At 39.1% G+C, this 24,825-nt stretch overlaps 1 protein-coding gene across 5 annotated transcripts in view; it reads left to right on the forward strand.

Annotated features, from left to right (window-relative positions):
• The window catches only part of ddah1 (dimethylarginine dimethylaminohydrolase 1), a 113,646-nt gene extending 89,025 nt beyond the window's left edge, over window positions 1–24,621 (forward strand). For 3 of the 5 annotated variants that reach the window (XM_046049365.1, XM_046049363.1, XM_046049364.1), the window contains exons 3-6: window positions 3,306–3,379; window positions 11,538–11,657; window positions 17,383–17,526; window positions 21,809–24,621. In XM_046049365.1, the coding sequence (XP_045905321.1) occupies window positions 3,306–3,379; window positions 11,538–11,657; window positions 17,383–17,526; window positions 21,809–21,925 (455 nt within the window). In that variant the 3' untranslated portion in view covers window positions 21,926–24,621. Of the gene's footprint in view, window positions 1–3,305; window positions 3,380–11,537; window positions 11,658–17,382; window positions 17,527–17,788; window positions 17,893–18,770; window positions 19,389–21,808 lie in introns of those variants that run through there. The other 2 variants (XR_006825098.1, XR_006825097.1) reach the window with 2 other exon arrangements.
• Window positions 24,622–24,825: the final 204 nt, after the last annotated feature.

Below are 24,825 nucleotides of genomic sequence, written 5' to 3' on the forward strand. Positions count from 1 at the left end.
TAAGGACACCGAGACCATTTTACACGCCTTCATCTCATCACACCTGGATTATTGCAACAGCCTTTTCACTTGTTTAACCCAAAAATCTACTGATCGACTCCAGACTGTCCAGAACTCAGCTGCCAGGCTTTTAACCAGAACAAAGAAATATGACCACATTGCTCCTATTTTAGCTTCATTACACTGGCTCCCAGTATGTTTTAGAATTGACTTTAAAATTTTATTGATCACTTTTAAAGCTCTTCATGGCCTCTCGCCTTGTTATATTTCTGACCTTTTAGTCCCATACACACCAGCACGTACCTTGAGATCCTCAGGCAGAGGTCTGCTGTCTGTTCCAGAGTCTCGACTGAAACTAAAGGGGACAGAGCGTTTGCTGTCAGGGCCCCGAGGCTCTGGAACAGCCTGCATGAGGAAATCAGGTCGGCTGAGTCAGTGAACTCTTATAAGTTCCATCTTAAAACATACTTTTATAGGAGAGCCTTTCCCGATCTTATCTGACTTTATTTTATCCCTTTTATTCTATTGTACTTATTTTATATTTATCTTAAACGTATATTTTAGTCTTTTCAATGTTTTCTTGCTTTTATCTTGTATTGTTTCTGTATTACTGTTTTTGGGGTATTATTGTCTTTACACTTGTTAAAGCACTTTGTAACTTGTTTTTGAAAAGTGCTCTACAAATAAATTAAATTATTATTATTATAATCGGGACAACTATAAATCGGTATTATTCCAATGTCATGCTCATGTATGGCCGTATTTGTTTAGGGTAGAGATTTCAATCTCAACCATTCTGATGATTCAGATGGAAAATCAATATTTATTCAATTATGTCTTGCTATCTGGGGTAGGTTGTTTATTTGTTTGGGGTTTTTTACACGTGTAGTAAGGTAAGCTATTGTGGCGGTCGGCGTCTGCGTCACACACACAGCCACCAGTCAGCTTAGGAAATATCTGTGAAACGACCTTTCAAACCAAACGCACAAGTCCAACAGTTACAGCCAGGTTACAGCCAGGTTACAGCCAGTGCGCTGCAGCATCAGACGCTGCAGGGGTGGGGAACTTACTAAGCTCGTCTATTAATCACGAGAGGCGTCACTTGGTTTCATTTTCGTTGGCCAACTTTTGAATTGAACCTCAAACTGAGTATTTTTTGTTTGCTTACAGGGATATAGAAAGATGGACTCCTAGGAGATTTGAACTGAGATAAGGATGCATTAAATGGTGGTTGAACTGTGGGTTTTGTATTGAGCTTACTGTATAACACACTGTGGTGAACTTAGTTTTTCTTGAGGTCTGTAGGTAGGCCGACCTGATGATATTATATTATTTAATGCCATGCCTTGACTCAAATTATCTTTCTCATATTATTAAAATTTGATACTACTTCTCCACCATTACTCATCATTAATCATACTATAAACTGATTTACTGCTTATCCGTTTTGAATAATACAGGAGCTAAAGAGTTTAAAAATTAATCGCCCTAGTTTGAACTGGCTACAAATGTGGATACATGCTAGCCATGTTGTGCTGTGGGGTTGCTATGACAGTGATATGAAATGCATCATCAGGTTTTATCTCCTGCACTGCATTAGTGACCTAATCTGCAAGTAAAATCCAAAAATACAATTTGGTTTAAGATGTGGGGGTTTGTCTGGATGTTTTCTACAGCTGATGTTCCTTAAGACCCATTATTTCATTAATTGAACTTTTACTTTATGAAGAATCAGAATAATTTTACATTGACCAAAGTGTTGTACAACTTAATTTTGACACCAGAAGCTACCATGGGCATATTAACACAAAGAAAAGCTTTATAGGTTATACACATCATCTTGAACACAATCTACAGCAAAAGAGAACAAATGTTCAACAACAATAAAAGTATAAAGCATTTTCACCGTCCTTCAATACTTGAGGTAGGTAGGTAGGTTTATTGTCACAATATAACAAGTTATAGAGTGAAATTGTGTTTTGTAACTCACTTCTGCTACATAGCAGACAATATACATTAATACAGAATCAAGGTCAGTAATGATGTTTCTACTTCAGATTTTCACTGTACAGGGCATAAAAAAATGCAGAAATTCTCCAACCGTTAAAAAACTATTTTAAAACAGCAACATAATGTACATATTTCTGGTTGCCTTGGAGGTGTCTGTTGAAATTGTATAACAGGATGCTTTATGTTATGGTCTTCTTTATCTCTCCCCTTATTTTTGCATCTCAAGACATGTAATGCCTTATTTCTTACATAATATACTTAAACTTCATCAGAACTATGTGTGTACTTTTTGAATGGAAGCACAAACAAAAGATATCTGTAAACACATTAGAGAGCAATGAGAGTGTGAGAGAGTGTTGGCCTCTGCAGTCACGGCTCAGAGAGTTTACTAAGTGAGAAGACAATTGTGTGTGTGTTTCGAGATCCTCCACACAAACATCCCTCTGTGCGACCTTGATGACCTGGTGCCTCAGCGCACAGAATTTCTCTCAAAAAATAATCAGTAGCGAAAACATTGTGCACCTTACTGCATGGTCAAATCAAACCAGCAGCAACTCTGGGCTCTTGTCTTGCTTCTGGCATCAGGTAATAAAATTGATGAGGGCAGAAAATCAGGAGTATGGTTGTCATTATTAGATCTTCTGCACATACTGTAATAGTCGTGTGGTGAGTTAAAGTGTGGGTCACTGTCTTCTACACTGCTCAGGCCACTAGGAAAAACTATAGTACACCTAATTGGGTTTCTAGACTCTGGCTTTGTGCTTTCGTTCCTTCCAGCTGAAATCGGTTTCACATGGCAGGGCTAGAAACATTTCCTGTTGGCAGGGCCCCGGCTAACGGCTCATTTTGTAAAGGCTCAGCAGCTACATTAGGAGCCCATCCCTGAGCTCAGTGTGCTGCTGCAGCCTTGCCAGGCATTCAGGGCTCTGTCTGTTTGTGCCCCACCATACTGACCACAGTTGGCCTTTCTCACAGGCATGCATAAAGCACACACTGTGGTGACTGCAGTGTTCATCTGCTGTAGCGCCACAGGCTCGCTGTATTGTTGGTGTTTAAGATGTTTAGACTATATCAATGTATACCTTACAGATACTGTTTTTTAGTAAGTGTAAGTTTGTAGGGTTTAATGTTTTTTAGTTTTGTGATTCAGAGTGTTTTTATTTGTTTTCTTATGTATTGTGTATGTATCAGTTGATCTGGGTGGCAAGCCGCTGTATACAATTGCCCCAACAAGCATCATAATGTTGAATTGAATTGATATTTGCTTACATAACTGAAGTAGTGTCTTCCTTCAGGTCGAGAGTTCTTTGTGGGCCTTTCCAAACGGACCAATCAGAGAGGAGCAGAGATCCTAGCTGATGCCTTTAAGGTGAGTTTAAATGATGCAGTGGTGTAAAAAGTGGCTGAATCACAATTAATACTTAAATCTGCAGTATAAAACTTTTGTCTCCCCCTTCTGACAGTGAGAGTAATTACACAACACTGTTGACGCGCTTATGACATACAAGCTCTGCCATACTGAGTTGCTGTTGTCACTATGGTTGCTCCCCCTTCGGTTCTGGCAAACCAATCAATGCTGGTTGGCTGTTCACTATCGGTGTGGTCGACACAGACACCGGATTTAAAACCCCCGATATACTGCGTATACAGAAAGATTTACCTGCAGGTGTTGAAAAAAGTTGACATGGCAAACACGCCAGGCAACACTTACAAACTGGCAAATGTAAGTCCTATATTCACTCTCCTTTTAGCCTTATTTTGGTTTCCACCCAATTATAGGAAATATCTGTCTCTTTAGATGCTAAATGCACCACTTACTATGTGTTCACCAGTTTTTCGAGGCTTTTTCACTGATTTCATCTGTCTGCTGCAGCTGAAAACGACTGATGAGAGCAGTGAGAGTGAACCAAAATGGTAAAGTTGCGGGCTTAAATGGTGTTTTGTTTTTGTTTCTTTACAGAAAGATATTAAACTTACAGTTAGGTCAATCCCAAAAATGTAAGTAAAATAAGTATGCATGCTAACTTGCTTAATCATTACAAAATTATGGATATATTGAATCTATATGCTGTTTTGGTCTTTTTTTATAAATAAAACCACCACTCTGACTTCTTAAGTCTCTTAAATGGTCCCTAAACACAATCCTGCTGTGGGCGATCAGACATTGCAAACAAGAAAGCAAGAGACAAATATGTTATCAATCATAAAATCTTTAGACCAGGAAGATAACAGCATCATCACTCCATTTATCTTGCTTTTTATTCTGTTCTACTCCCTTTACTCTCTAATTCCATTTCTCCCTCCATCTATCTCTGCCTCACTCCACCCCCTCCTTACTATCCATTATGTCTGTCCTCCATCCATCCACCCCTGCCTTCATTTCTTCCTTCCCTGCATTCACTTTGCTGTGCTGGCTGTGGATGCCCTGACTACCAGTCTGACTGGTACTTTGTTTGTGGACTAAATGCTGTACAGTACATAGGAGATGTGGAAACCCTTCGACACATCCCATTTGCTGTAAAGGCAAATTTATGCCAAAAAATACAATGTATCCTGATGTGTTTGTAAGCTAGCTAGTTAGCAAAAAGCTAGTTTTCTCAGATGAGTTCATTTCAGTTTGCTAACACAAGCTGGGTATTGGTTAGAATATTCAAAACGTTGTATTTAGCAAAATGTAGGGAGCAACAAAAATAGTATGGGAAGCTAAAGTATCAATTATAGACTAATTGACATAAAAGTGAGAGTAACCAAAAAGATAAATACTCGTGCACTGTATAATACAAGAACAAAGAATTTCTACTTTGCTATTTAGCACCACTAAAGCGGAGTACTTATTAGCGGAGAGATTATTGATTGATGTATGCAGCTGTAAAGTCCCAATGGCATTGGGGCATTTTTAATTTATGATGCAAACCTCTGCCACCTCTGTACATAGTGATTAAACAAGCATTTGATGACACTGACTAAAGAGGTGATTTGGGAGGGAAAAACGTCTCTCATGAATTATTTTATGAACACATTCACCCTGTATTGTTATTAATTAATACAATCAACATGTCTGTAAAGCACTGTTGTGCTTACTGATTGTTGATGTTGACCATTTATGGGGAAAAAAGAAAAGATATATTTCTACCAGTTTTATTCAATCGTTGATGTGACATATTTGTAATTTAAACCAGTGAGTTAAACAAGTGTTTGAATCAACAACACACAGCACATCATCATCATCAATCAGTACTTCCATGTTAAAAATTGCATTTGAAGCTCATTCCACACATTACCTTGTAAGTAACTGCTGTCATCCTTTGAATTAATGAATTACCTGTTGGCTGCTTTATTCTTTTATCCTCCAATTAAGTTTTTTTTAAATATAATTTACATTATTAGAATGAAAACTGTTGTAACTTCTGTCTTTTCCCTTTTGAATTGGGCTAATGTAACATAATCACTAAGTTAACCTGTTGGAAACTGCCATCTTTTTCCAGGAAAAACACCTAAAATAACGTACCTAAAATGATATCCTGTCATTTTCTCTTTTTATAAAGACAAATGTTGCAGTATGAGAGTCCTACCTGAAGAGAGGCTATGAAGTCTTCATGTTACGCGAAATGAGAACCATAGACAACATTATTTATCAAATTGGGTCAGACTTGATGAATTTAGCGCAAGGGCACACATGTGACAACGTCCGGTTTTCAAAATAACGTGTCTATACAGTATGGAAATAAGATTAATTGGATGATATTCACAGAAAGTATAAAACTTATTACATGATGTGTACATTAAAAGTAAATGGACACATGTAATTTACTTTACAGGACCCTTTTTATGGAGGACCGATCCTGACACAGGCAGAAATAAATACAGAAATAAATAAATGCTCAATAAATAAATAAGCATCCAATTAAATACATAAAAAAATAAAGTAAATAAATAAATGTAGGTAGTAATTAGATTATACAAGGAGACATAAATGTATATATTTTAATTACTGCCTTTACTTATTCACCTTTGTTATAATTACCTTATTTATTTATTCTCCGTTATAATCTTCAACTTTATTTATTAATTACAAATTTTTTTTAATGTATTTATTTATGTGTGTGTTTTATTATTTTTGGCTGTTTTATTCTTCCTTTGTATTTTTTACCTTATTTATTTTCACCCATGGTATTTATTTCTGCCTGTCCTTTTTACATTTCTGTATGCATTTCTGCCTCATTATGCAAATGAGGAGGGGCTGTGTCTCAAGGGGTCATCTTCTCTCCTATTGGTGGACCAGTCAGACGGGAGAGCTCTAGGCCTTCTCTGCTTGCACACATCAACGAGCTGCTCTTCACACAGTCAGATGGCTTCCTTCAGTGCGCTGAGGTGTTTAGCAACTCTGTTTGAAGACACTACCAGCCATGTCTTCCTTCTCTTTTCATGTGGACACTCTGACCTACAGAGTTTTCAATTAGCGACTTATACGTACACAGATGGATTCACGTCTCAGACCGGAAGCTTCCTGCTTGGAGCAGACCTTTCGTTTGATTTGGACGTCTGTGTAGCTACTACGGGTTGGCTACCAGACCGCGAAAAAGAGTGTTTTCCAAAGCGGCACTTCTTACCATCTTCAGAAAAAGGCGTGAGAAGGCAGGCAAATTGCGCAATAACCAAGATGGCGCCCAGAGATGTTTTAGTAACAAATCAGCTGATTTTTGGACTGGAAACAGCGAAAACGGCAAAAATAAGTCAGCGGTTTTAATTGTATATGTACATTGGCATTGTTGTTATTTTTATCCAGATTATTAGTCTGTAATTTTGGTGATTTGAGTGATGTGAGATATAGGTCCCAGGGGGAGATTAACTTTGGTTTGAGAGGTTGGGCATGAGGGGTTGGGCATGAGGGTAGATTGTGATTAGAGATAACTGGATGCTTATAACTGCAGCTATGTACAGTGCTCACAGAGCAATTTATGTTGTGATATGGTGTTTGGTGTGGATAAAAATGGTTGGTTTAGCTTCTAGCTGAGCCTCCTAGCTTCACACATTGACTCACACATTGTCTTTTCATGGGGCTTGTTTTAAAAATATTGGTCGCCAGCCTTATCCTTAAAGTACATAGTAGTGTGTATATGCTCCGTATTTGCATAGCGCCTTTCTAGTCTTTTCGACCACTCAAAGCACTTTTACACTACATCTGCATTCACTTTCATTCACTGAGCCTAAGTGCTCAAACAGAAACTAACAGACACACATTCATACACTGGCAGAACAGCCACCAGGGGCAATTCGGGTTCAGTATCTTGCCCAAGGACACTTCAACATGCAGCCGGGATTGAACGGCCGACCTTCCGATTAAATAATTAATTTATCTCTTTTCAACCCTTGTTGATGTTATTGATTTCGTATTGACGTATCTGACTAATTTCCATGTTGTGTTGGCCTGTAGCTTCAACAATCACCACCTGACACACATCCAAAAAAATTGTTCAGCAAAATATCCCAGGAATCACTGAAACAACAGATTCAGGCAAAATGGGAGGATTTAGGCATGCAGCTTACAAACAGGGTCAAAGGGTGGGTCACAAACACAGACTGATTCTATCTTGTTTACTGTTATTGTTATGTGGAGTTTCATACTGCGGACTTATGTGTGTATTGCTTTTGGATTTCCTCTGAGAGACCATAACAAAAGAGAAAAGCCGGCTGACTCAGAAGTTCAGAGGTGGGTCATGGTGTGAAGAGTTCAACGCATTACGGTAACCAGAATGGCCTTATTGCTGTGCTTCCATCTTCCCATCTGTATCTGATTTGAATTCCTCATTATGGATTCCTCTGTGTTTTGTGTTATCTTTGATAAGACAGACTTAATGATGCGTCTCTGGCAAATGACACTAGGAAAAATTGCTTGAGCGTCCATTATTGGTTTTTCCGTTTTTTATCAGATTGATTCCGCCTATCTCTGTTGTTTTTTCCTTTCATTATCAAATTAAGGACCATTTTATTGCCCGGTTTGTTTAGCACTCAAAAACTGCGTACAGATGTTGAAGCTATTTTCTTTATGGTCCTTGCAGAGGTCAGAGTTGGTGGTTCTATTGATTGAATGGGTTTGTTCGGGAAGAAGTCATATAGAGGCCAAATCACTTCTTTTCTTTTACATCTAAGAGGTGTTGAATCTTACTTACTTACCAATAAGACACATGTGGGCACCTTGAAATTCAGGCTTATGTCATATTGTCAATATGGTCTTTTCAGGTCACAACGTGGCAATATATCAGCCTGTTACTGCAGATGAAAAGCAACTCTGTCTTTCCCTAACGAAAAAGATGACTTGTATTTCTAATTTTACACTGCAACAAAACTTCCTGTTCATGGATAAGGAATGTAGAAAGTTCAAATTACATAATTCCCAGTTGTCCTTTTGTATCGTCTAAACTAGTGCCAAGCAAAGAGTTCAGGAAAAACATCAAGGATGGGGTAATTTAAGTTTTTCGCATGATGAACTGCCATGTGCTACTCTGTTATTCAGTCTCAATGACTATTTCAGTGAATCATAGCACTTTAATTGAGCTAATGATGCAGTACAAATATTGACCTGAAAAGTGTTAACATATACTTGAATGGAAAATGTCACAATAGAGTCTAACGATGGAAAAGGTACACAATACTTCATAGGTTTTTATGAAGCCTAGGAGCTATAAAAACCCATTCAAAACATATTGTGTGATTAAGAAAACATGTGGATGTCAGTGGGAAGTTATTTTCATAGTCGCAAACCAAAATTTATATGGTCATATAAATGTATTTGCATAGATTCAGGAAGGAAAATAATCTAATAGTCTCATATCCTATAATAATTCAAATTACAGCTCGGTTTACAAATCTCTGTAGGACTCAACTCTCGATTTTGCAATTCTCAAAAGACTTACAGTATGTCTAACTGTCACAAACTTTGAGTCCATGTATCAAATGCTCAATCAATAAATGTGAAATAGGGAAATTCTTCCTGTCCAGTAAATCAGTACATCAAAATCAAAACAAAGTCAGTGGTAAAATTATGTTGTTTCAGCATGGTATGCTATGTTATAATTTATCAAATATGGACCCCAGGCTTTAATTCTTCCAAGGATTTCAACTTCTAATGAATGGGTCTGTTGAAGGTTAATAAAACACTATAGGCCCCTAAACAGTGCTGTAGAAATGATCCTATGCTGCAGTAATGTGGACCATATAATCAATATGGATGCAATTTCTGGCTGAATGCTGCTTTTATCCTCCATCTGAGAGGTTTAGAGATTTAAAGGCCCTGAAAACATATTTTCGTTACAATGAACGATGGGGTCCTACATAAACATTGAAAGTTCTGCCATAGTTTGAACAGCGTGGGCCATTTCACATGAGATATTTCTATATTTGTGTTTTTGTCTTTTCTGGTTTGAAGAGGGCAGGGCTCAGAAAACACGTATTTCCATGCTACAATCAGAGTTGAGCAAAATTTCAAACAAAATGTGATGGCTGTTGTAGTATTATTTGCTCATGAGTCCAGGCTACTGTCAGTTTAATGTAATCAAACCACACACTCCTGATCAATAAATAATAAAAAGAAAATTCAATCTAAAACTTTGATTGTTACTTATTTAGCCATGAATATTAGTGTTATGGAGAAATTCAAATAAAAAAAACAACAACTTTTTAAGAACTTAAGAATACCCAATCAGCATGTTAATAATGGTGGTAATTATCAATGGTGGTTGTTTTTAAATGTTATTTGCATGCACCCCTGCTCGGTAGCTCTCTCACAGTCCAGCAGCTAACTAGCTAGCAAGCTAGCATATTTATTGGCATAGTAAACGTCATTATAATGACCCGAGAGATTCATCTGGCCAATTACTAGTATACTACTATCACGGGGCTGCCACTGTCTCTAAATGCTCTCCCTGGAAAAATATTATCTATGTTTTGGAAAAAATATCTCAGAATGGAGTCAGAAAGGTTTGCATTACTACATTTAAAGGTTGAATTCATGCTGTCTAACTGATGTGAAACAAATGAAAACAAATGAAAACAAAACCTAAAGCCTACTGATTACAGAGTAAAAGCAGGATAAACAATGATCCTGTAAAGCTGGGTAGGTCTCAGTATACAACAGTATACAATAACTCTAGGGTTATCTAACATTACATTCAGTAGAAAGTTAGGTGCATTAGTTAACTAATATTACATTAGGAAACAATCCACAGCCTAATGTTAAATTTTTCTGGATTTGTTTTGGGAAGGGAATAAATCGTACATCTCCTTACAAACCTCTCTGGGTAGCGATTGTAATTATTAAAAGTGCCCTAGGAATAGCGTTTGACCATATCTTGAAAAGATACAGCAAAAAAAGCTAGAAAACTATGGCTTTTATATAGGAGTCAATGGAGCGCAACCATGAAAATGTCGGACCGCAGTTAGAGTGAAACCTATACTGCACTGGCCGGCTGCGTAATCGGGGTGTGGCTTTGCGAAGGGTCAATTCTAACATTGATGAGTGGTGTGTGCCTCCATGGCTTACGATGGAAAACTGTAAATGTTTGAACTTTTATCCATGTCTAAAAAACTTGTAATGTGTGGCACAAGAGAGTTAAACAGTGGTTTTGCTGGCGATGCGTTTGTAGCAATGCATCTCTGTCTGATCAGCCCTTAAAGCAGAGTTTCCACCAAGCAGTTCAGTTAGTTACACATTAGAAAAGTTCTTTTCACGTCTTTTTTCGTTACCCCTCTGTTGACTCTGGGTCTTAAACACTGCAGTCCATTGATTGGTCAACGGGAGCGTTACTACTTGCAAAACAAAGGACTCTAAACACTCCACAAAATGTTTTTAATTATGAAAATGCTGAGTAGAAAGAACACGAAACGTTCAATGTCCTCCATTGTGTTATTGTGTTCTTTGGTTTACTGTGTCACGTTTACATGGTTGACATGGCTATTACCTAAACAACCCGCCTACAAAACAGATATGGGTTTCAAGGGCAGCTTAATATCCCCATGAACCCTTGGCTCAGTAACATGATCTCCTAGACACCCAGGCAACTTTTGACACACTTTAACAATACTGCACAAACCACTACAGTGCTCTTTGAACTTTTTATTTAAAAAATATAACACCTCATTTCACTTACACTGCCTGCAGCTGTAGCGCTTTGTGGTGGTTCAAAAGGATCAGGACGCATTGTTACTGATAAAGGAAGACTTGCACTGAGTTATCACACCTGTTTAATCCAATCCTACCTTTATGCAGGCATGTATCCTTTTAGGATTCAGCTACATATAAATCTGTTTCTAATATTTTGTTCATATTTTGTTGTTGAGTAAGCTTTACATTGTACCATTATACAGGTCATTGTAGAGTTTGGGACAATATTACCAGAACTTATGTAGTGGGTTTTGACATTGAGACAGGTGCCATTAATAAAATATTTTAAAAGTATCACCTGGGCCTTATCTTATCTGCATGAAGCTTCATCATATTGAAATTTTTGCTTGTTGTGTTTGTTTTGCAGGACTATGCTGTGTCGACCGTGCCAGTGTTGGAAGGGCTACACCTGAAAAGCTTCTGCAGTATGGGAGGACCAGGTCTCATTGTCATCGGATCCAGTGAGCCAGCACAGAAAGCCCTCAAAGTATGGAGTTTGTGCATGTGTGTCGTACTGTATGTGCAGTAAAAGCATCATCCCATTGCAATGCTTCTCCCAGCTGTAGTCATGGAAACCACTAAATCAATGTAGTGGCATTGTTTTTATAACTCTGACGCACATTGATGCAGCTGATTCCTTTTAATTCTTTGGTTGACTCTTGGCTCAGTGCTATTGGTATGAACAGCCCTGTCCTTTTTTTCCCTCCCATTCTGAAAAGTATTCAGCAAGAATAACACTACAAGACAGGACATCACACGTGTTGACTCAGAGCAGACTCCCATACTTACAGCTTGATTGCTGCTTCCCGCTGCAAGCACACTGAAACCACCTGTCACCTTAATCTTTCCTCATTAATTCATATTCTCAGCTAATGTGAGGGGATTGCCCCTGGCGCTCACACTCCAGTTACAATTACAAAGGTGTTGTCTTTCCATTAAACCCGCTTGAGCTCATTACTGGATAAAAGGCTTCTGAATCGATCAAGCTCCATGGCAACAATAGCCGTCAAGAAAGAAACCTGGGGGATTCTGAATGACTTAACATGAAGAAGAGGCCGTTTACACGCTGACAGAGACAGATTGGTTGTTTTCACAAAGAGAGTAATACATCTCAGCCCATGCCTCTGATGGAATTATCCGGTAAAAAAATCCCAAACACTTGAGACTGTATGTTGACGTTTTTGACAGAACACATGACATGAAATACAGTGGAATTTGTAATGTCGTGCATATACACAGCATAGACATACATGTTGAACATCTAATTACATAAGAATGAAGCACATACACCCTTGGCCCTGACAGATCCTCACTGGCAGGGCTTTTCACCTAACCTCCTAGTGTGATATCTCCCCCTACTGGCCCAACCCTACACAGGGTTACGATAAGTCAAGCAGAAGTCAGTGTATCTCAGGGGCAATTAAAACCAGACAATCCAACTGCTCATCCTAATGAGGCAAAGTGCTTGAGAGCAGCACAAGGTCAGACTTGGTTTTGTAAGCATGTTTGCAGTGCTGAAGTAAGAATAAATCAAGAATCAATGCATAAACACATACGCTAATTGATAAAGCTAATATTCCAGCATTGACTCATTAAGATTCCTGTCTGTTTGATCACCCCAGTAATTAGCTACTGGAGCGAGGAGTGGCCGTTAGCGAGACTTAATGACAGACCGCTTGCTTTCTAATTACGGCTTACGTCACCCTCTCTTGCAGCAATTAGCTCCTGTTTTAAAGGACTTCTAACAACCCTGGACTTGTAATTAGGTAATGTTCTCTTTGTGGAGGAGTGAGATCTCGTGAATGCTGTTTTAATGAATTCAAATTGCTTGTTTTGGATGTAGATGCAGCTCTTATGGCAATGAGGCATCTTGCCTGTATACCCTTGGACAAAGACACTTTCTACAAATTAAAGTTGGAGCCCGACTAATTCAGTTTGTCTTTAGGGAGCTAGATTTTGCTGCTATAGGAGATTAGGTCAAGAGACAGGCGGAGCTGGCCTGCAGTATCGGTTTAAAGTAGAATGTCTGTAAATGTATATCTCACTGATATCTGATTAATAAGGCTGTTTTGTAGTTTGCCTCTGGCTTTATCTGATATTTCTTTAACAATAAGTCTCAGTGCTCAGAATGTGTTCTGTGTACGTGTAGTCTCCTGTCTCTGTTTATGTCCCCCAAGGATGAGAATACATGTTGACCGGATGGATTCTGTCATCTATCTGCCGCTCTCACTGCCAAGCTTCACTCGTGAAGTCATATTCCCCAAAATACAACCTCTGTCAGAGCCTGCAGCACCCACTCCCTGTTCTCTCACATACTATTCACTCCCTAAAGTAGACTTGCGGCCAGGCTCTAGCTCACCATCACCCTTTAGTCAGCCCTGTTTGATACATGGGGTCATTACTCTTTACTGAATCTGGGTTTGATCTTCACCTCAAGGATGTTTCCACACTTGAGCTTTATAGATTATGAGGTGACAACACGATGAAGGTTGTATTCAGGATGAGTTGCGTTTGATGACCAATACCCAACCATATACACAAGCAAGTAACCAAAATATAAACATATTCTACATCTTTTATGTTTGGTAAACAAAATCATGGGTTATGTAGTATGTTTAGTATTAGGAAAGGAATGGATTTTGAGCATTAGGTTTCCTTGCCTATGGTGTCAAAGCAGCAGCTAATAGCACATTTATGGTGGCAGATTTAGGTCTCTGAACTTTCAAATTGTTTCTTCCTGAGACAATAATCAGACAAGACTTAAGAGTCGACAGCCTAGCTAACGGCAGTACTTGGGCACAGTTATGCTTTGAGTATAATCCTAACATCAGCATGCTAACATGCTCATAATGACACCGCTAACAGGAGCAGGTTAAATATTTACCATGTTCACTATCTAGACTGTTAGCATGCCAGCATTTGCTAATTAACACTAAACACAAAGTACAGCTAAGGCTGACGGGGATGTCATTTGTTTTGCATGTGTTCAGTCATTAACCAAAGTGTTGGTTAAACTAGAGAAAAAGTTAAAATTCATTGGGAGATATATTAGACAATAAAAACATTTCTATTCTATAGTTGATGAGATATTTTAGTCTAGCCCAAATAGTGGACCAACTGACGGGCAGACATCCCGACTGCTAGCATTTTGCAGTGTGTGCCATCAGGAAAGGGGCCATATATGGCATTTGAGCTCAAGGTTTCCTTGCCAAAGAAGATATCGAGTCAGACAGCAGCAGCAGCAGCTGATACCATATGATATATTACAGTATTGGGTATCTGAATCGTTGCCTTGTTTATTCATAATATAATAAGAAAAACATATGAAAAGTCCTGCAATGGACTGGCGACCTGTCCAGGGTGTACCCCGCCTTGCGCCCAATGTCAGCTGGGATTGGCTCCAGCTCCCCCGCAACCCTCTACACAGGATAAGCGGTTGACGATGGATGGATGGATATGAAAAGTCAATTGTTTCAGGGCACAATTCTGAATTCAGTTCTGTTCGCAGTATTATCAGAGATGTTCTGCATCCCATCTTCCCCTTCCTTCCCTCCTAGTCAAATTCCATTGGATACGTTAGGGTAGAGCAATAAACACTCCACATAGACCAATAATATTTCAAGAGTGAAATACGTGTCAAGGAGCAATAGCAAACACTTATTGGACATCAACAGGAAGCAATTTCAATTCTGTTTCCCCTCTGGAGTTGGAAGCAGTCTCAAGTAGGATTAGTCTTGTACGTGCTGCTGCTGTTCATCAGTGAAAAGAAGTATTGTAAAACTTTTAAAGGCTTCCCGGGAAGGATTACAACAATGAGCATTATAAATATTCATACCAGGAGCCAAAATACAGATTATGCTGATGATCACGGTGGACGGCATCAGGTCCAGTAAATTGTCAGTGTTTTTGTTAACTGGTCAGGATTGTCATCACCCAGGGGGGATTTTATTACCTTCCAGTAAATATTTTGTTTTAGCAGCTCTGACTGAGTGCATTCTGCTGCCCAGTTACCATTCTTTGTATTAACTGGAATTCAGCCACTGTCCAGAAGCAAGCTGCTGCTGATTTGCTGTAGTTTTATTCCTGGTTCAGGGCCAGGATGACTATGTAGAAGCCTTGGATTTTTTCTTTTGCTCACACACACAAATCTGAGGCACATTAATGATGTCAGGCAGATAAACTTATGATAGTCTAATCTAAGAAGTGCTTAAAAACATACAAGAACGACGATAACCTTCACTTATTTGTTTTGTTTCGAAGATAACCTTCCCTTATTTGTTTCATTTCTTGACTCCAAAGATTTAAATAAATTAAAACATTTCCGTTATAATAAATACATGAGCTAGTAGTATGTTCATTGTCAGTGAGTTCAACCGGTCAACTGTTCCATGAGTCAGGTGAATTTTCTAAGGATTTAATTGCGTGATCACGAGGACATTCTGCTGTAGGACATTTTCCATACATACTGAATAGTTTATCTTCCATGGGTGTTTTAGGTTTAGTAGGTGTTTTAGAGACAGAGTGAAGCAGGAACAACTGTGATCTTTGGTCTTAATCCCCCCTGTGTGTGAGACAGTGTTGGTGGTCACGCACATGGACTGGATAGTGTTTTCATTTAGAGCTGCTGTAATCACCTAACACACCCACAAGTGACCTGGGAATGTGTCTGGTGTGGTTACACAGATATAGTCATATGCAAACACACACACACTGCTTGTACTCCACCCTGCAGCTCTGCAGCGTCAGCTCCTATAAAGTTCATTTGATTCAGTTTGCATTGTCAGTCATTTGTATGGCCTGCTAATTTTAAAAGTTAATAAAACAAAAATGAGTAATGGCTATTCCATGTATAATATAGTGGCTCTATGAGTTTGCTACACTGGTGTAATACATGATTACTTTTTTATTCTATGTTCTCAAAGTTGTTGCAAAATTTTCATTTCTTCTCAGAACTTCCCAGAGATCACTGCTTCATTTAACAATGAGTCCAGTCCTGTGACCACTTTTTCCTTGGGTTTTCTATTTAATGATGGGATTTACTGCTCACTAACCACACAATTGTTCTTCTGTGTATTCCAACCAAGCACTGTTGCTGCTGCCAGAAAAATAAAATGTCACTTCCTGTGTGCTGAATAGATTTTCCCAGGAAATCCCTAACAGAGTACTTAAAACAGCATCTTTGCTTTTGGGTTGGATCAGTTGGCAATAGACCTGTTAAAATATAATGGGTTTTTTTGCATGACGTTAACTCATTTTTTCAGGGTGCAAGGACAGCGAGTGGATTCCACTTATTTTGCATTATATTACTTGCATAATTCTCCATATTTGTAAACACCCCGGCCCTCCATATTGCAGCAGATCCAGTCAGTGGGAATTGAAATGAGAACATCAGCCACAAAGCCCATTGTGCTCATAAACCATACATTTGTATTTGTGTGATCACATTCACCCTCAGCCACTCCTTCAAACATATACTGTATGTGCGTCAAGCAGACGTCACACATAAGTTAAGTCCCATTGATGGCATTCGGTGAATTTCATGGGCAGTCTGAGCTACAGAATTTAACAGTTTTTAGACATTTTTTGATTGCTAGTCATTAGGAAACAACCAACTCATCCTGCCCATGATTGAAGATGAAAGATTGTGACAGAAAGAGAGGCAGTAAAAAAAAGGCACAGAGACAGTGGTAGGTCTGGTGAAAATCTCACATCTTAAAATACCTTTTCCGAATGTTGAGGAATTTGGATTTTTTTTACTCTCTTTCCACCTCCCCTCCCCTTCTTGTCTCTGAGGTATCCGTCCGCAGATGTTCTGCTCATAAACATTAAGAGGCACCTGCCTCTCCTCTGGTCATAACATCCTCACCCCCCGACTTCCACTTGGCAACATGGGCGTCTTCTTAGCCTCTCCCCCCACCGCCTGTCCCACCTTCACCTCCTTCAGATTACATAAATAACATGACATCTGCTGAGAAAGAATGTCTTTCTGCTCCTGCGTTCTCCATTAAGCCCCCCCCCCCCCCAGGCCCCGAGAGTGGTTTGGCCAGCAGAAAGATGTGGTTCTGCCTTTGGTACTGTGGCCTTGCTTCTGACTCAAAGTGTCTGAATTATTGTTTTCTGTCTGTCTCTCTGAAAGTCATGTAGACTCCCACAGCCTGTTGTTTGTTTACCTAAATGTCTGTTTCCTGTTTGTCTCTTATCTGTGTGTATAGATCATGCAGCAAATGAGTGACCATCGCTATGACAAACTGACGGTGCCTGATGATCTCGCTGCCAATTGCATCTACATGAACCTACCTAATAAGGGACATGTGCTTCTGCACTGCACAGCAGAGGAGTTTCCAGAGAGTGCAAAGGTAATGCTCAGCTTATTTCACATTCACACACACTAACGCATGCAATCACATATGCATTTAAAATCCTTTGGGAGGTCAGGTTGCCCAGACTGGTTTAGCCACTTAAATTTAAAGATTACTTGCCTTTGACGCTCTCCATCTTGTCCAGACCTCTGAGACAAACAATTGGCTGGTGAGGAAAACCCTCCAGAATGTGTGTGGCTGTTTTACACAGACCACTGCAGGTCAACCACAGTCAGCACTGTGTTTTTTCTTAACAAAGGAACATGCAGTTTAATGCGAAGTGGACATGACTCCAACCACAGACTACAAGCCAGAGACATTGGAGTCGTAGGAAAAAACTCTGGAGTGCTGGACATTCGTCAGGTGAACACAGTTACAACTCCAAATGATTGCTAATGTTGTGTACGCAGGATTTGTAAATACACCACAGTGTGTTAACATGACCACCATCTCAACTTTATAAGGCAAATGTATGTCATTGTAGTTTTTACAGCTTGTTGCGGCGCTCTTAAGTAGCCCCCCAAAAATCTATTAATGCAGGTTTAAGTATCTTAAATTTTTTCCTCATACAAACTAAACAAATTACGTTGTCTTTAAAAAAAATGAAACAAATTACAAAATTGTACTTATTACTTCTTATTTCTTTTTCTACACTTAAATATTACTTCTTATTTCTTTTTCTACACTTAAAACTACTTATTTGTATAGAGGGTATGCGCATGATGTCATAGAACGCAGTTATGCTCACTGAGTGTCAGAAAGACGAGCAGTCGTGTTAGCTTGAATCAGCTAAAACACAAACACATCTAAAATGGGAAAGAGCTCATTCTTTGGTAAGCAGTTAGGATCACTGTTGAGTCCGACTGCCTTTAATTTGAGCAAATAATTACTTGTTTTACTTACAGTTTGCTAAACGCAGCCATGGCAACAGATGTTTGCTGTTAAATAGAAAAATAATCTTTTGTGCTATTGGTTGCCAAGTTAGCACTATATGCAGGAACTCAGAAGGGAAACCCCAAAAGGAATCCATAAGGATGAGACTAATTTCAAAGAAATACTGAAGGGTTGCCCTGGGTGCCCACTGAAGAACTACCTTTATAGCATGTGTTCTGTGTTAAACTGTTAAAATGCTGGCTCGATGAACCTGGCAGAACGAATTTCAAACAGTGTCTCACAGCATACACTTCTGATCATCATTGCATGAACATGTATAACCATAACCTTTCTTCCATTTCTTTCAGACATACAGTGACCTACTTTCAAACTCCGTCAAGACGTGCCTTTTACCCACGAGATGATGCATATTGTTTTCCATAGCAGCTCACAGTGAATGACGTGTTACAGTCTCACTTTGGCTGTTCTTGTTGGCCGGTTTGGAAAGGCTAAGCAGTAGCCGTGTTATTTAGATGCTTTGGGGTCACTCCGCATCACAACAAGTCCAAAGGATTCTCACAGGATCGAACTCAGCAACCTACAATGTGCATAGACAGTGCTCAGACCTCAAAATGTACTCTGTGGTTGAAACTCCAACCTCCACCAACTATTTTTAGAAAGAAGAATTCAAATTATGTGTCTTTGGACTTAAATCCACAGCAAAGGCTCAGTTTTTTCCAGGAAGATTAACTGAGGGAATTCAACTTGAGCATAATAAAAATCTATTTGTGTAACTCATACTTCCTGCTTTGGTAGCACCTTTTAATAGACCATTTGGAGCAAAATTTGAGAAATATGTTTGTTCCATGATCCAGTTTCCTTGATAATGTTCAAACCCACCAGAAAGTGGCCTGGAACCCATCTTTGGTCCAAACCTGTGTTTAAGAAATTGTAGGTTAAAAAAAAGTGGAAAATACAAATGCTAAAGACATAACACAGGCAGGAAGACAGCAGGGAGAGTTGACTATCATGACTTGTTGTACAGTAAGTCCAGATTTGGGACATGTTTCCCAAGGGAACTTGTTGCTTGTTCCTCTAATGAGATGTAGAGATTTGTCTGCACAATCACCGAGACATTCTGCAAGACTTCTACTGCTTTCTAACTCTAAACATTGTCTGTCTTAATCTCCGGTCTATTTTTAGTTTGCTTGTGAAGTTACATAAGGGTTCCACATTAACAAAGGCAGGGGGGGTCATGAGAGAGGATTGGTGGGGTCGGTGGGGTGGTGGAGACAAGACATTTTTAATAGGCAGCAGTGGCGACAGCTCTAGAGGGACTCAGTTTGGAGATAAAGAAACTGAGCAGACAAAAGGCCCAGTGAATAATAGCAGACCCTACTGTGTGGGATCATGCTACCTTCTGACCCAACATATAAATCTCAACCGTAGTAATGAGAACTCGGCTTAAATTCTTAAAAAAGAGAGACACTTGGACACTCTGGAGATGCTATAAACAGCAGGGGATTTACTGATTGTTTTGGGGGGAGCTACACAAAAGCATAACCTTCGCTAAACAGAAGTTTTTTTGGTTGCTGGTCCAAAACCTTAGTTCAGACTGAAATATTTCAACAAGGCATTTGATTCATTACCAGACAGATGTTCGTGTTCCCCAGAGGAGGATTCAGTCTGACTTTGTCCATCTTTTCCTCTGGTGTCACCATGAAATTGACAATTGTTTTTATTTTTGGTGAACTATTGAATGGATTGCCATGGAATTTAGTACACACATCCATGGTGCCCAGAGGATGAATTCTAATGACTCTGACTTTTAATCTAGTGCTACCATGAGGTTAACATTTGTGATCGGAGTGAGATGTCACACCACAACTATTGGATGCATTGCCATTAAATTTGGTACACTCATTCATGCTCCCCTCAGGATCAACTGAAATAACTTTGGTGATCCCTTAACTAATCTAGTGCCATCAAGGCAAAATTAAAACATATCCAATATTTAAAGAGGTGGTATTATGCTTTTTGTCTTTTTCCCTCTCCTTTATTTAGTTATATACCTTTTTTGTGCATGTAATAGGTTTGCAAAGTGAAAAAGCCCAAGCTCTGAATTGCTACAAAACCGCTCGTTTTGTACTCCAGCTGCTTCCCTGTGACATCACAGGGATGAAAGCTAAATACACCTCATATAACGCTCGCCAAATGGCTACTCCCTCAAAAACACCAGTGGAAAAACACTGAGCCGCAGCACACACCTCTCCTCTCACTTCCAAACACCAGCTACCCTCCAGGCAGTCAATGGACATAAAGTTGTTACTGTGATGTAGAGACAGAGCTCAGTTAAAACTTTATGGATGAAAGATACTTTTGTTACAGATTAATAAGTCACCACTCTGAAACTCTTGCTCCAGTACATGTTGCCAAGCTGGTCGGCAACATGTAACCAAAAGCTGAATCGAAGCTGTTTATGGGCTTCTCGCTGACCCGTCCTTCTCTTCTTCTGATTGGCTAGTAGTCCTTAACTAGGAACTGTGCATGTGCAACTCCCAACAAAGATCGTTTAGAGACTAGATGTATCACTCCATAGCTAAAACAAAGTCTTCAACACAGGGTGAAAAATTACACAAAATGTCTTGAGTAGAAAAGAATAGAATAGTTAAAAGGCGCATGAATGTGGTGGCTTTAAACATGGCGTTTGGATCACCAGAGGCTTCGTCAGCCATATTGCATCATGAGATAAGAATTTCTTTAGTTGGTCCCTCTGGCTGTGCTGCAAGGCCTTGCTCAGTATCACAGCAGGGTTGAAGTGAGTTTAAGGAGAAAAATATCCTGGTTTGGAAGGCTGGTAGGAAAACACTGGTTTTCTTCTGGAAAATGTCCACAGGGTGACACACTACTTTACGAGGGTCTTTTGAGAATGTTGTAATAGTTCTCACTCCCATCTTTTTTATACTTTCTTTTTTTATACTTTTTATACCTTCCTGAATGCTTGTTCTCCTACTTTTATATCGCAGAACATTACAAGTTGACAATTACAGTAAACAAACTGTGTTGCATAAGTTCTTACTTTCAGTTGAGCTGTGCTTGAGCCTTTTCTAAAGAGCTTGTTTTAGTGCTGGCTGGTCAATACCTCTAACATTGACTCACAGATCTGGTACCCAAGGGTAGAGTCAGGTGGTAGTTGTTGCCATGACAAGATCTATATTGTATTTGATTATTTCTTTAACATAGAAGGGCAGGTTCCGCAATATTTCATAGCATCAAAACACATTTTTCCAATGATATTTGGTTGAACACTGTGATGATCTTTTGAATTTCAGCTGACAATTAAAATAACCATTCATAAATTTTAAATAGAATAATCTTAAAAGACAGCCTTGTCTGTGTCCTGCAGGTGTTCGAGAAATTGAAGGACCACATGCTGATCCCCGTGTCCAACATGGAGAAGGTCAAAGTGGATGGAGCCCTCACATGCTGCTCTGTACTCATCAACAAGAAGGCCAACATCTGAACGCACTCACCAGGGGTTCTCTCAGTGCACGGTAACCAAGCAGAGCCTATATCTGATCACCAAGGACTCAGTGGTTTAACAAAACTATCTTTGTACCTGGAGTAAAGATAGGCAAGTTTGTTATTGCTGAGGGACAAAGAAAATATAAATTGGAGGGAGTCATCTGGTCTCCCCTTTCCCAAAACACTAAATTAAAAGGTCTTAAAAAGTGTGTGAATAGTTCAGTTGACATAAAACACACAATTAGTTTTAGGTTATTGTCTCTGTAGTAATTAAGCTATTACATTAAATTTAGTCTTATTTTGCTCTTCATTTTATATTACATTTTCTATTATTAGCTGAATACAAGGCAAAAGAACAGGCTTGCGGATTAGATAATGGATCATAAATTCTCCTTTATGTCAAGCAATATGTTTTTATATCAGTATTTGCTGATACAACAACCAGTCTACAAGCTATTCAAATTAAATTCTAATTAATTACATGTCTGATTAGGGAGATCTGATCCCATATCAGAAGGTGAGTAGACCATGTGCCATGTTTAGACCCCCCTTTGAATCCGCAAATCCCCTACTGCTCGTGTTTAAACCATCCTTGCTTACTGTTTGATGTTTATAACCCTTTAAAAGAACCACACAGAAAAAAAGCACTGGACAAACAAAACCACATGGATCTGTTTGATGTAGTTTTTGTTGCCAATGAAATGTGTCATAACCAACACTGCATTGCAGGTTTATGAATTTTATAACTAACACAGACATCTACAGTGAAACATGTATATAGTCGATTTATACTGTTTACATGCACCACTTTAATTTTGTTTGTTTGGTTATATATATATAATGCAATTGTAATTCATTGTTCAAGTACTTTATTTTGGAGTAAGGTGGAGGGGAAATCCTGCTACTTAATGTCACTGTTGCTATTTAGCAGTTTGTTTTTTCACTTATTGCTGTTTCTTTACATAAGTTGTTTCTCATTCTGAAAATACAGTTCTTGAAAAGCGTTCTGGAGATGTAAACCTATGGTATGATCGCACTGTCATGATTGTTTTTTTGATTTATGATTTTGTGATATACTGCCATTGAGACCTGAGGTGCTCTTACTTTTAACTACCACTGCTAACTAATCATTGCTCTTGATCATACAGTACTGGAGATAATTTCTGACTGATCTCAATAATTGCTGTCAGCTAAAAAAGCTTATTTATGCTACAAGGACCATGGCCATCTTGTTTAAGCAATTTTGCTGCCCTCCTGGTAAACATTTGTTTAGATTCATGTTGGAATGCAGATTAATCTGAGGCAACCCTACAGAGCCGCCTGTGTGGAAAATATATGTATGTTTTCATTATTATAAGATGAGTTAAGCCTTCATTTATTCCAACATAACACCTCTTCTCCTATTAATGTACAATGCCTGTATGGAAAAACAATGACTTTCCTCCCACTGAATGATTCTGAAGGCACTGTCGTTTTCACACACCATCGCTTCTGCCTGCATTGTTGCTTACACTGGTTCTTTTTTTTGTCCTGTCTGGCAGCTTTTATTCCAAAACTGACTAAGAGCATGCTGTGAAACTGATGTCTGTTCCACTAAATCCAATAGCACCAAATGTGACTGCAGTGAGATAGTTTGCACTCAGCATGCAGAACAAGCTAACTGCCCCTGTTTGGTGTGTTTCCACGTGTGTTCACAATGGTAGCTACCAGCAGGAGTTTGAATGATGTTGAGCTCTGTTTTGGTGGCCTTATCTCTGTTGTCGCTGAATGTAAACATGTACACTGTACGTAGACTATTCTCTGTACAAGTTAAAGCCCATCACATCTGAAACCATGTTGTTTCTCAATGTGACTGTAAGTGAAAGTTGAGGAAATTACATCAGGAGGTGATTCAGCCTCCCTCCATAGACGTTTGTGTATGGGCAAGAGGGCAATGATGATGAAACATGGAAAGAATTCCTGTTGGGAGGAGAGGCTTGTACACCAGTAAACACTGACTCTCTTAAACCTTCTCTTGACGGTTTCACTCTCAGCACTCACTTTCTCCCACCCTCTGCTATTGCCTCATAGACGATCTGGGCTCATTTATGGCCATGATATCATACAGTCTGGCGAACGATTGTAGATGTGATGGCCTGCCATTAAAGTGTGACACAAGTAGTATATTTTACAGAAGGCAGCTGGCTGGATGCAGGGTGATAGCATAGTTGCAGAGCATCCAGTTCTGATTCTCACACAGTCACTCCAAAAGGCTGAGCCAGACAGGACCAGTCATACACCGTCTGATTAATACAAAGGCAAACACTGGATTTTTGGCAAGTCAAGTAATTTCATCTAAAACTATCATCCTCTCTCACATTGCTCCAAGTCACCTCCTGGGCTGTACTGCTCTGGGATGCCATTGCCTTTTCCTATCAGTGATTTAAAAATCAGAATAACATTTAATACATTTTTGGCTCTCGGCTGGCAAGGCTAGATGTGAGGAACAGCTCCTGAAAAAGTGTACTGACTTTGCAGAGGTTTTTTTTATCCACTTACTAATCCCCTCACTCATCCCAGTAGTCACTGATGTTGTGTTTGCCCTTGTTTCAACTCAGGTCTGTTGGTTTTCATATGTTGTGAGAAATAATTATTTGAGTCATCTATAATTGAGCCTGAGCGTCTTTGTGTAATAAATGAACATCTAGCATTTAACTGTGGTGTGCTTTTTTACATTTAATTTAGCTGTCATTTCATGATTATCCATTTCATTTAAATTCATCTCAACTCTTGACAATATGTTTACAGGTATAACCCTCAAAGACAAGGTTGGTATAGACCATGAGTCTTCATCAGAAGATAAAAAAAATGCAAACGTGAACCTAGGCCAAAACTTTTTTCTCAGTGAGAACACAAAGA

Source organism: Micropterus dolomieu, linkage group LG05 (assembly GCF_021292245.1).
Source record: "Micropterus dolomieu isolate WLL.071019.BEF.003 ecotype Adirondacks linkage group LG05, ASM2129224v1, whole genome shotgun sequence".
Taxonomy (NCBI): Eukaryota; Metazoa; Chordata; class Actinopteri; order Centrarchiformes; family Centrarchidae; genus Micropterus; species Micropterus dolomieu.